The 12,805-nt window shown below is 39.9% G+C and overlaps 1 protein-coding gene across 1 annotated transcript; it reads right to left on the bottom strand.

The window, feature by feature from the left end:
- Nucleotides 1–383: 383 nt before the first annotated feature.
- Nucleotides 384–11,726, bottom strand: GKN1 (gastrokine 1). The gene is made up of 6 exons (XM_073568388.1): nucleotides 11,618–11,726; nucleotides 11,476–11,523; nucleotides 9,826–9,963; nucleotides 9,122–9,229; nucleotides 5,091–5,220; nucleotides 384–565 (listed from the first exon to the last, which is right to left on the bottom strand). Exons 1-6 carry the CDS (start codon nucleotides 11,627–11,629, stop codon nucleotides 492–494), a joined length of 510 nt encoding a protein of 169 aa, XP_073424489.1. The 5' UTR covers nucleotides 11,630–11,726; the 3' UTR covers nucleotides 384–491.
- Between the last annotated feature and the right edge of the window lie 1,079 nt (nucleotides 11,727–12,805).

Consider the following 12,805-nt stretch of genomic DNA (forward strand, 5'->3'; position numbering starts at 1 on the left):
AATCAATGTAGCTGTCTACTAGGGGCATGAAAATGAAGGTAAGGATAGTTTTGGGAACATGTTTTAAAATCTGAGGGGTGCATTATACAAAGAAAGAGACATTATTCCCTGAGAAACAGTTTTATTGCAGTGTGTAGCTTCATGAAGAAATTGGATAGTGGGTCTCCCTGAGCGAGAATCTGATTTAAGAAAGGTCATCTTAAAAACACAGGCTGATACCGAAAATGGTGATGGAGCTGGAGCTGCAGCAGATAGCGAATCCTCTGGCAGAACCTGAAAAGGGACGTCTGTTAGATTAAATTCTACACAAGTGCTTTCTACAGCTCAATTTCATTTCTGCTTTTTTTTTATTGCATTTAATAAGAAGACACAAGCAGCCGATAGCCACATATAATATTTTATTAGATGAGATTTAGGGAATATAGAAAGGATCCACAATTCAAATTAGTTTTCATGTGTGTCCGTTCAGTGGGCAGGGGTCGTATGGCATCTTAAAAACAGAAGCTGATTCCCAAAATTGTGATCATGCTGTTGGTTCTGCAGAGGGCAAATCCTGCTTCGAAATCTGAAAAGACATTCTTGTTATAACTCTAATAGTCATGTAAATTTCAGCAGTGAAATCACAGAATCTGGATGGAATGTGGATTTTTTTTTTATAGCGGAACATATAGGTTAAAAATTCACACACTGATGCCATGTCTGCCATAGAAACAGGGCACTTCTATGGTATGAAACAAGAGGGTGGATCACAAACAGATTCACCCATGAAAAACAACTTTATTTTATTTAATATATTTTCATGACATACAGTGGCTTGCAAAAGTATTCACCTCTCTAGGCTTCTTTTATATTACAACCTGTGTTTAAAAATTTTTGTAATCTGATTTGTGTGTGATGGATCAGCAATAAATAGTGTAAGTTAGTGAAATGAATAGGGTAAAATATAGGCAAAAATTTAATTTATGGAATCAAATGACTAAAATTGTCATGTGCATATGTATTCACCCCTTTTGCTATGAAGTCCCTAAACATTTCTGGTGCAAGCTATTACCTTCATAAGTCACATGCTTAGTGACAGGAAATCCACCTGTGTGCAATCTAAGTGTCACAAGTCTGTCAGTATGTACACACCTTTTCTGAAAGGGCAGAGAAGCTGAAACATCAAGAGGAACTACTAACTAAACAACACCATGAAGACCAAGGAGATCTCCAAACAATTCAGGGACAAAGTTGTTGTGAAGGACAAGTCAAGGTTAGTTTATAAAAAAGATCCCAATTTCTGATGATCCCCTGGAGCATCATCAAATCTATTACCATCAAATGCAAAGAACAAGGTACCACAACAAACCCGCCAAGAAAGTGCTGCCCACCAAAACTCTCAGCCTGGGCATGGGGGACATTAATCAGAGAGATAGCACAGAGCCCAAAGGTAACCCTGAAGGAACTGTGAAGTTCCCAAGCAGACACTGGAGTATTTATCCATATGACCACAGTAAGTTGTACACTCCATGGAGGTGGTCTTTATGGAAGTGTGGCCAGAAAAAGCTTTTATTTCCACACAAAAATTGTAAGGCCCATTTTAAGTTTGCCAAAAGACATATGGGAGTCTCCCCAAAATGTATGGAGGAAGGTGTTGTGGTCAGAGAAGATCAAAATTGAACTTTCAAAAGCTATGTCTGACCCCACAACAGCACAGCTTTTCACTCGAAGAACACCATCCCCATAGTGAAACATGGTGGTGGAAGCATCATGCTGTGGGGGTGTTTTTCGCTGCAAGGACAGGGAAAATGGTCCTAGTTGAGGGGAAGATGGATCATGCAAAATACAGGGATATTCTTGAGCAAAACCTATTTCAATATGTCAGTGATTTGAGACTGGGACAGAGGTTCACCTTTCAACAAGACAATGAACCAAAGCATACTGCTAAAGCAACACTCAAGTTGTTTAAGGGGAAACATGGAAATGTTTTGGGGTGGCCTAGTCAAATGAGAATCTGTAGTCAGATTTGAAGATTGCTGTAAACCAGAGGAAGCCAACTAACTTGAAGGAGCTGGAGCAATTTTGCCATGAGGAATGGGCAAAAATTCCAGTGGCCAGATGTGGAAAGCTCATAGACTCTTATCTAAAGTGACGTACAGCTGTAATTGCCACAAAATGAGGCTCTACAAAGTACTGACTTTAGAGGGGTGAATAGTTATGCACACTGAGGTTTTCAGCTATTTTGTCCTATTTGTTGTTTGCTTCACAGTAAAAAGAAAACCAAATGTTCACAATTGTAGGCATGTTCTTTACATGAACTTATGCAAACCCTTAAAAAAAAAACCCAGCAGACAAAGCAGTGATTTTTATGAAAACTATAGCAAAGAGCCCAGTAAGATACACATTGCTGGAATCAAGGACTCTGTCCCTACATCAAGCTGCTCTCAGATAGCATACCATAACTCTGGTGACAGATTCCCCTCCTCTCCATCATTATACTGTAAGACTCTAAACCCCCTAGTGGTGACTGCAGGGAGCAAGAATTTGATCATCCCGATCTGCATCTGTATGAGTTTAGGAGCTCTGTTCCAGAAACACTGACCTCCAGCTTTTGCGCATGCATCCATTATCGTGTATGGGGCTATTTACATGTCTGTTGCTATTTTGCCAACTGACTGTCCGCAGAAAAATAAAAACGCATATTTCTGATTTGGATGTGAGTAAGGGACCAAATACAGTCATTGAAATCAATGGGCCCCTGACGATATGGCCAGCACACAGATGCCGTTCGCGTTATCCGAGTGATGACCGTTTTTTATTCTTTACTGGACAGGTGAAGCTCGTTTTTCATTTTTACATGCGAGAAAGATGGATGCCACACTGACTGTAAAAACGGACACATAGCCTAAAAAATGAATGAGGATTGGATTCTGCTCACTGGAGCAAAATATTCCTTATTTTCTCATATGTAAAAAAAATACAGTAAATGGACGTTAGAATGAGGGGGGAGGAGGGTGATTGGGGTGCAAATTAGCAAAAAACGATATGTCCCCATTTTACTTTTGCTATAGGTTTTCACAATAAAAAATAAAAATAAAAAAATTAAATTCTAAATAATATGAATAACAGTCCACGTTGTAATTATAAATGAGAAATGTGCAGCCTTCATTTTACAAAGGTGTCCTCCTCCATCACTATAATCAAATCCACCAAATCCACCCACTCTCGCAGGCACGACTTCTCTTGAGCTTCTCCTCTCATCTAGATCTCCCCCTTCTTTCCATCCGACAGACTCACAACCTATAAATTTAAGCTTTATTTACGCCTTAAGATTATTATGGCCAAGTGTTTTTAAGACTGATAATCTCTCGGTGTACACGGGCTGTCAATCACCCGATGGATGAGCAAAACGCTTGTTCATTGGGTGAAATTATGTTTTGTGTGGCACAAAAGATAATTACTGTAGTCTCGGCAGCACATCGTGCTGTGAATTGTGGCAGCCTATCCGCACTGACCGATCTACAATTGATCGCTCAGTGTACACAATAGTTACATAGTTAGTAAGGCCGAAAAGACATTAGTCCATCCAGTTCAGCCTATAATCCATCAAAATAAATCTCCAGATCTACGTCCTTCTAAAGAACCTAACAATAACTGTAAGATACAATATTGTTACGCTCCAGGAAGACATCCAGGCCTCTCTTGAACCCCACGACTGAGTTCGCCATCACCACCTCCTCAGGCAGGGATTTCCAGATTCTCACTGCCCTAACAGTAAGGAATCCTCTTCTATGTTGGTGGAAAAACCTTCTCTCCTCCAGACGCAGAGAATGCCCCCTTGTGACCATCACCTTCCTTGGTATAAACAGATCCTCGGAGAGATATTTGTATTGTCCCCTTATATACTTATACATGGATTTTAGATCGCCAATAAGTCGTCTTTTTTCTACACTAAATAATCCTAATTTTGCTAATCTCTCTGGGTATTGTAGTTCCCCCATCCCCTTATTAATTTTGTTGCCCTCCTTTGTACCCGCTCTAGTTCTATTATATCCTTGCTGAGCACCGGTGCCCAAAACTGTACACAGTACTCCATGTGCGGTCTAACCAGGGATTTGTACAGAGGCAGTATAGTGCTCTCATCATGTGCATCCAGACCTCTTTTTATGCACCCCATGATCCTGTTTGCCTTGGCAGCCGCTGCCTGGCACTGGCTGCTCCAGGTAAGTTTATCATTAACTAGGATCCCCAAGTTCTTCTCCATGTCAGATTTACCCAGTGGTTTCCCGTTCAGTGTGTAGTGGAGATATTGATTCTTTCTTCCCATGTGTATAACCCACCATGTACTGTGGTCTGACTATGTAAACAGGCTACTAAATGACTGCCTATTGGTAAATGTATACTGATGCCAGTGGTTGTTCAATGGTGCAGGTCCATGAAAGCGGCCCCTTACACTGACTAACACTCCTAAGAGGCCCTGACATTTCTAGAGCTGCTTATTTATCTCCTAACCCCTTATATCTATATTTCCTCCAGATTGTAAGCTCATAAGATCTGGGGTCTTACCTAGAGTATCTTGTAGACAATGGCACTCAATATCTGTGTCTGCAGTTATTGCAATGTGTTACCACAATATAGTGTAAAGTAATCCGCTATGGCATCACAATAATGGGCATAATAACAGATGTGCTTAGGTATTATAGTTGGAGACTATAGTATTGTAGAATCATAGAATGGTAGAGTTGGAGGGACCCTCAGGATCAATGCAGGATTCACTAAGTCATCCCAGACATATGTCTGTCCAGCCTCTGTTTGAAGACTTCCATTGAAGGAGAACTCACCAACTCTCTTGGCAGCCTGTTCCATTCATTGGTCTCCCTGACTGTCAAAAAGTTTTTTTCTAATATCTAATCTGTGTCTCCTCCCTCTCAGTTTGATCCCATTGCTTCTCGAGGGGTAATGCTACTGTAATATGGTTTCTAAAATATAGTCATGCAATGTAATAAATACTTAGGGAAATGGAAATACAAACTAGCTATAAAAAAAGATAACTTTTGGGCCATACATTTTTTTTTCATTTTTTGACGATGGCACAAAAGAAAGCCACTTACTGGGCATCTCGATAGCGGTGTAGGCGGGCATGCCCTTACACAGGGATTCAATGTGCTTGCCGTACTCTTCGATCTGAATGATGGGTTTCTGGTTGATGGCGTAGGTCACCAGCTGGTTGTTGGTTGGGACCTTTAAGTAGAATAGACAGATGTTACAAATCATTGCACTAATTACAATGGCATCTACTGCATATCTTTCAATGTATAGTAAAATACTGAAATATTGATAAATCGATTGATCAGAAGGGTAATATCGGGACTCAAGAAGAGGTAGCCATACCTCAGGAATACAGAGATGTGCATGGACAAATATCAGGTATAAAACATGATGACACCTGACAGGGCCGCTTTAAATCATCACTCTAAGGAATTAACACATCTTTCTGAAAAGTCCGCCTCAATAGCTTGTACAGTAGCACTTTGGGGACACCTACTGGTCAGAATGCAGTACTGCATTTACTATCCTGCTTGTAAAAGAAACCAGAAGCTAAATTATTACTATGAGTAAGTGATTTCTATGGTTTATTTTCATATTAGGCACTTTTCTTTTTCACTTTAAATATTTGTCGTTATATTTATCTCTAATTTTTATATTTGTTATTCCTTCTTTCTCACTACACGTATAATTTTTCATGTTAAGTATAGCTTTTCAGCCTGTGTTTGGAGCCTTTTGGCAGACGCAGAGTAAACCTTGCCAGCATCAGATTGATTGCAGAATGGTAAATGCTGGTCTGAATTTAATGTGAAATTGAGAAGACATTTATAGCTGTCGGTAACAAGTCTGTCATTTGGCCACTTCGCGTCCCCACCGCAGACCCCGGCTGGGGGATAAGTGTTTGGCATTATAAAGCGTGTACATATGTGAATGTTTTATATGGAAAGAAGCCTCTCTCTCCGGCACTGGTGGTTTGGATGCCCAAGTTTGCTGTGTCAGCTCTCGGCCAATACCTTGGCATGACTTACGCCTCCATAGCTAAGAGCCTGAGGTTTTCCTGCAGCCGATAAGAACCTGTTTTATTGCTTAAATATGATGACAATGTGTAAGAATCAGAAATCTTCAGGAAGGTCTAATATTGAATTGCTTTAGGTTAACATATTTGACTGGTCAAAGAACATTTATACAGTTTTTAAAGGGAATTTGTCACCAGGTTTTTGATACCTAATCTGTAGGGGCAGAATTCCGGCGATGTGTCACTTACTTGGCTGCTTAGTGTAGCTTTACTAAAATCACAGTTTTATCAGCAGGAGATTATCACTATTTGGCCTGCTGCATGGTAGTCCAACCACAATCCCACCACTGATTGGCAGCTTTCTGCCTTTGTACAGTGTACACAGCTGCCAATCATTGGTGGAGGCGGGGTTATACAGAGCTCAGCATTCAGAGATCTGCTAGATCTGCAGCAGAGAAAACTGTTTTTAATCAAAACTACAGCATCTAGTAAAGGAAGAAAAACCATCAGTGCACAATTAGACATAAACCTCTCATGCACCGCAAAGAACCAAAGAAAGCCAATAGGTCCGTTAAAAATTCATGCTTTATTAATACAAGTTTATTTCCATATATGAAAAAAAGGACCAATTGTTACAAATAATAAACATGGTGCCAATCTAAAAGACCATACAAGCATTGCAAAAAAGCATCAAAAAAATAAAAGGGCGTATTGCATTAAACCACTTAAATCAAATTGCCCAAAATAGGTGTATAAAGGCAAAAGCTCTCTTATTACAATACAGCATATATACATGGATAAAAGATTTTAACCTTAGTAAATTTCCATGCAATTGCCTAGCAAAGAAAGAGCTTAGAATTATCCATATTACCTTAGTTAAATATCAGTGGTGTACACGAGTGGATAAAGTGCTGCAGTGCTGGTAAGTTCCTTCAAACCCCGACGTACGTTTCGTCACTTTCTTCCTCAGGGGCGTATGTGAGTATGGGGAGTTGTTTGGCTTTAATTAGGGATCATCGACCAATCACACATCACTCAACAGATTTACCGCTTAGTGCAGCTGTAAGGAAAAGGCGATTGTCTGGATCTAATTAGCGCACCGTCCACTCCGCACATGACCGTATCATAGGTCCACGTCCCTGGTAGTTGGAGCACAAGAAGTCAGCGCCGTCAATGAATGACGGCAGTGCATTCCAGCAACCATGAAACCGGGAGCCGTCAGACCCTAGTCATTGCGCAATGAGCGGCGCGCAGCCATCAAGACAATCACTTGCCCGGCAAATGTAATTCACCTGCCATGAAATTGTAAAACGCATTAAAGGTCTAAAGAAACCGCTCTTTGTGATTATTGCACAATAGACCATCAATTCAAAATTACTTATTATATTAGCAGTAAGTGATGATAATTTTTAAAAAAACATGATATGGTCAATAATAATAACCCGGTTTCATGGTTGCTGGAATGCACTGCCGTCATTCAATGACGGTGCTGACTTCTTGTGCTCCAACTACCGGGGACGTGGACCTATGATACGGTCATGTGCGGAGTGGACGGTGCGCTAATTAGATCCAGACAATCGCCTTTTCCTTACAGCTGCACTAAGCGGTAAATCTGTTGAGTGATGTGTGATTGGTCGATGATCCCTATTTAAAGCCAAACAACTCCCCATACTCACATACGCCCCTGAGGAAGAAAGTGACGAAACGTACGTCGGGGTTTGAAGGAACTTACCAGCACTGCAGCACTTTATCCACTCGTGTACACCACTGATATTTAACTAAGGTAATATGGATAATTCTAAGCTCTTTCTTTGCTAGGCAATTGCATGGAAATTTACTAAGGTTAAAATCTTTTATCCATGTATATATGCTGTATTGTAATAAGAGAGCTTTTGCCTTTATACACCTATTTTGGGCAATTTGATTTAAGTGGTTTAATGCAATACGCCCTTTTATTTTTTTGATGCTTTTTTGCAATGCTTGTATGGTCTTTTAGATTGGCACCATGTTTATTATTTGTAACAATTGGTCCTTTTTTTCATATATGGAAATAAACTTGTATTAATAAAGCATGAATTTTTAACGGACCTATTGGCTTTCTTTGGTTCTTTGCGGTGCATGAGACGTTTATGTCTAATTGTGCACTGATGGTTTTTCTTATGTTATTTATTGAACCTTATATTTGTGGACTTTTTTGATACTTAAGCATCTAGTAAAGTAAGTAAAACATCGCTGGAATCAGGGTTGCTGTCACTACATCATGCTGCTTTCAGATGAGATAGCAAAAACCTTGCGACAGATTCCCTTTAAGTATAAATGTAGCATGAGTTGTAAATAAATAACAACTTGTCTTCATGATCAGGGGAACGTTGGGTAAGCATAGAATTCCCTTTGCTCAAAGACATGTCCGTCCAGCTAATGGTCCTACAGTTACCAATGACAGCAATTTAGGAGACCATTTCTGGAATATAAAGGGGTGCACTGTATGGAGAAACCCCTATTTTAATTGTGGGTCTTAATTATCATGATCATCCCATCGCATAGGTTTCATTGTGGACAGTCCCTCAATTGGCTCTGTTTGCCTTCTAATCTTTCCATTCCCTTCAAGCAAAATAATCAACGTGAGAGGACACTGGTGACCCTCCCAATTAAGGATGCTCAATTGTCAGTGTGACACTCCCTGGACCTGCTGTCCTGGAGGCTATACATCTAAGTAGCATCTGAGAGCTAGACTTGCTTTACTGGCTACATTCCGTATTCAAACTAGAAATGAAAAATTCTCTTAAAATTGTCTTCACCATATATTTTCCAAAATCATTCTAATTTGCTGTAATTTCTGACATTATTCTAACACCTCTGGCACTGAACAAGATGACATCCTTTGGCAGGGTTGGACTGGCCAACCAGAGAACCGGAGAATCCTCCGGTGGGCCTCGGCTTTTCCTTAAGGAGAGTTCATAGTGTAAACCCTGCAGCTGCTATGGGAGCTTTGAGTGGAGGAGAAAGGTGGGCCCTCAGAATAAAGTCCTCTGGTGGGCCCAATGTTCTTCAGTCTGACACTGTCCGTTGGTATTATTTTACCTTTTTGCTCTTGGCAATGGCACTGAGCTGCTCCATGGTGGGGAAGTTTGGCTTCATCTTGGTGACCACACAGATCTTCTTGTTGTACAGTCTTGTAGCAGCAAATCCCTATGAAGGAAAAGAATACATTTTAGATGTAAGACCAGGAGGATCTTACCATTCCCAACTATTAGGATCCAAGATCCTTTCTACCCTCTATGTAACACTTAATGAATGAGGGGCTCAATCCGGTGCAAGAACCTTTTCATGTCTAGAGAGCAAAATCCAGCGATTCAATATGTAAGTTTTGTGTGGAATGGCCTCTACATAAGTTTTATGGTATAGTGACCATTTTTTGGGTTACTGCTCCCATAAAAGTTTTCATTCTTCTGTTTTCACCATTATTATTATTGTTTATTATTATAGCGCCATTTATTCCATGGCGCTTTACATGTGATGGAAGTATACATAATAAATACAAGTACAGTAATCTTAAACAATACAAGTCACGACTGGTTTAGGAGGACCCTGCCCGCGAGGGCTCACAATCTACAAGGGATGGGTGAGGATACAGTAGGCGAGATCAGATCAGATCAGTTTAATGTCAGGGAAGGCGGCTGTATTTCTTCACTTTACTATCGAGATCCCATAAATTGTAATTGCGCCCCCGTCTCAATGTCTTCACCCACCAAAACAAACATTAAAAATCACACACAGTAACTCACCTTTGCAAAGTCACAGACGGCGTCCCAGGAGTTCCAGCCATTCCAGTTGTTGATGTTAGCCACGTTGTCCTGATTGTTAATGTTCACTTGCTGGTTATCGTTGCTGCCATCATTACCTGAATTATTAATGTTGATGTTCTGTAAAAAAAAAAAAAAAGAAAAATTTATGTATAATAAAAGAAACACTTATCTCATTGAATTGCACTGTTACTGCTGCAAATATACGAGTGTGTGGATCCAAAAACCCTTGTTTGTATGTACGAATATGTGTATGTACTACTAACCGTATGGATCTGATAATAAGATCAACTGGACAAATCTAAAAAAAAGTATTTTTGCATCTTGCTTATTTTAATAGTCATTGTAACAACAAAAAAATGAAGAAGAAAAAAAGTGTACTTTTGTTATTACAGTAAGCGACAAATGACTGTAATGATCCCAGAAATATAAGGTATTGATGCAATTTATCAGGTTTTGATGCAAAATGAGCATGTTTTAGAAAGACAATCTATAGCCCATTCATATTCCCAAGAGCAAATGAAATACTTCCATAAATAATGATGCTCTGATGACACTAATAACTTGAAGACCTTTACATGCCTGTATCCATCCTTGTGGTTCTGCAATGCAAATCCAATTTCATATAATACAAATTCAATCCATTCTTTGTAGTATTCTAGAAAGCCTTCGACAGACTACAATTCACAGCTATTGCTAAATAGAGACACATGGGGCATAAACGTCTCCCGACAGAGTATCGCAAAATCATGTTTTTTAAGCTCTTATCTCATGCCATTCTTCTTTGGATGTGTTGTGCCAAACACAAAGGTAAAGGATGTATCAATGAGATTAAGAGAACCTCAATGCAAACCTGACTCCTCTATTGAGATCCATCAGGATAAAATGCGATGCATTTGAAAAAAAACCTAAGGCCTCATACTCACTGGCGATAAAATTGGACGAATGCAATCGGATTTTTAATCGGATTGCACTCTGACCCATGTTAGTGAATGGGTGACATCTCACTTGCGATTTTTTTCTCAGGCAAAATCGGTCTGAGAAAAAAAATCTCAGCATGCCGCGATTTGCAGCGATTTTTCACAATAGAAGTCAATGGGTGCGATTAAAAAAACGGACCAAAAACGGACCATCCGTTTTCAATCCGTTTTTAACGGATACATCACCATTATGTGGTATAGACCACTGTAAATGGTCCTGTAAAGGACTGTAGAAAAAGAGTGGCTGGGAAAAAAAACAGATGGAAAATAAAAAAAAGCAAAGAAATCGCATGACACTGGCATAACACTCCACCCTTTTTTCCAGTCCAGAAATCGGACCGTTTTTAAAATCGCCAATGGGTATGAGGCCTTAGAATGATAACCACGAGACCAATGCGGTAAGGGTCTTTGGCTCTGTTTATGTTGGTGTCATCATTTCCATTTTCACAGATCGATGTCAAATATAACAGATCTATTGTGATCTAACATGATCAATTTGGATCAGTTTTTTTTTTTAACCCTGTAATAATAGTAAAGGACTAACACATGTGGGAACAATGTGAAAATCAAGTAAAGAAACACAAAAGCTGTATAGTATTTCCTGCTATAAGATAAAGTCAGCGCATGCCCAACCGTACATCCCACTACTTACATCATTTGCTAGAGCTTGAGTCAGGAAGACTCCAAGGACGGCCACAATCTAAACATGGGAACATATGGAAATATTACCATACTGTACATTATACAGTCAAAGTCTCCTCTTTACATGAGAAAGCATTCACAAGTATCCTCACCAGGAGTTTCATTGTGGATTCTTGTCTGGTGAAGAGTGATTGCAGCTGTAATGTAAAGTCCAATTCACTTTATATATTTTATATACAAACTGCTATTTACCTAGGGAATGGCATCAAATTCCCTGTTTACTGTTCTGAGTCGAGTGCACTCTCACTATCTCAGCTGATATGGTCCATGGCGGGATCATGATAACACGACTGAAGGCTCTGCCCATTTCTATGCGCCATTCTCATTAAAAATGAGTTATACAAAGGATACTGATACGGATGCCAGTTGGTTCTATATGCAGAAGGTGGGGCACAATGAAAGTCAGTGGGCCAAGAATTGTGCACACGTAACATTTATTAGGAAATTGTGACTTAGGTCTCCATCTCAAATAGAGGTGTGAAAATTGCCTTATAGGAATTACTGGTGCATGATCCATGGATTTCAAAACTTTTTGACAAGGGAATTGTTTCTTTCTTTCCTTTATACCAAGGAAAATAGTGAAAAAATAATTTTCAGAATATGCTGTTGTGGATATTCATGAAGAATGCCAAAATTCTGGCTAGTCCATGAGTTGCATATTGTATTTTTCACCAGTTGTCTTCACTGTCCCTGAGCTACTGGGTGAAGGTTAACTGCTATAATGTCTCCCATACTCTGGACACACTGACATGAGGGATTCCTGCTCCCTTTGTATGCTGTAGTTCATGTTCGGAAGCAGATAAACAGCTATTAAAATGTTAATTCAGCACATAAAAAGAGGCCTTACTTACCAATACCTGCTCACAAAATCAGTACACTACAGGATGCAAACACTCCTGAGTGATAGACGTTAGAGGCAGCACAGGTGCAAAATTCTCACGGTGAACTGCGGTGAACTCACTGAGCTCAATGCTACACCTTGAGACTTTTTCTCATGGTGCTAGTGGTGATCTCACTGAGGTCACCGCAGTTCATCGGCCAGGCTCACAGTGAAATTTGGGAACTCTCCTCTGTGACCTGTGGTAACCTTGATGATGTCACCGCTAGTCACTGATGCTGTGCTCGCAGCATCTCATTCTCCCGTGGTTTTCATTCTCGACATATGCAACTTGGCACCCTCCTGGTTGAAAACACTTATCTCAGACATGGATTACTGTGTGGGACAGTATGTCGGACAGGTGAGTGATATGGTTGTTTTTTATTTTTGTTTTTTTTACAGG

Source organism: Dendrobates tinctorius, unplaced genomic scaffold (assembly GCF_039654945.1).
Source record: "Dendrobates tinctorius isolate UK_male_01 unplaced genomic scaffold, ASM3965494v1 ptg000022l, whole genome shotgun sequence".
In the NCBI taxonomy this organism is placed as follows: Eukaryota; Metazoa; Chordata; class Amphibia; order Anura; family Dendrobatidae; genus Dendrobates; species Dendrobates tinctorius.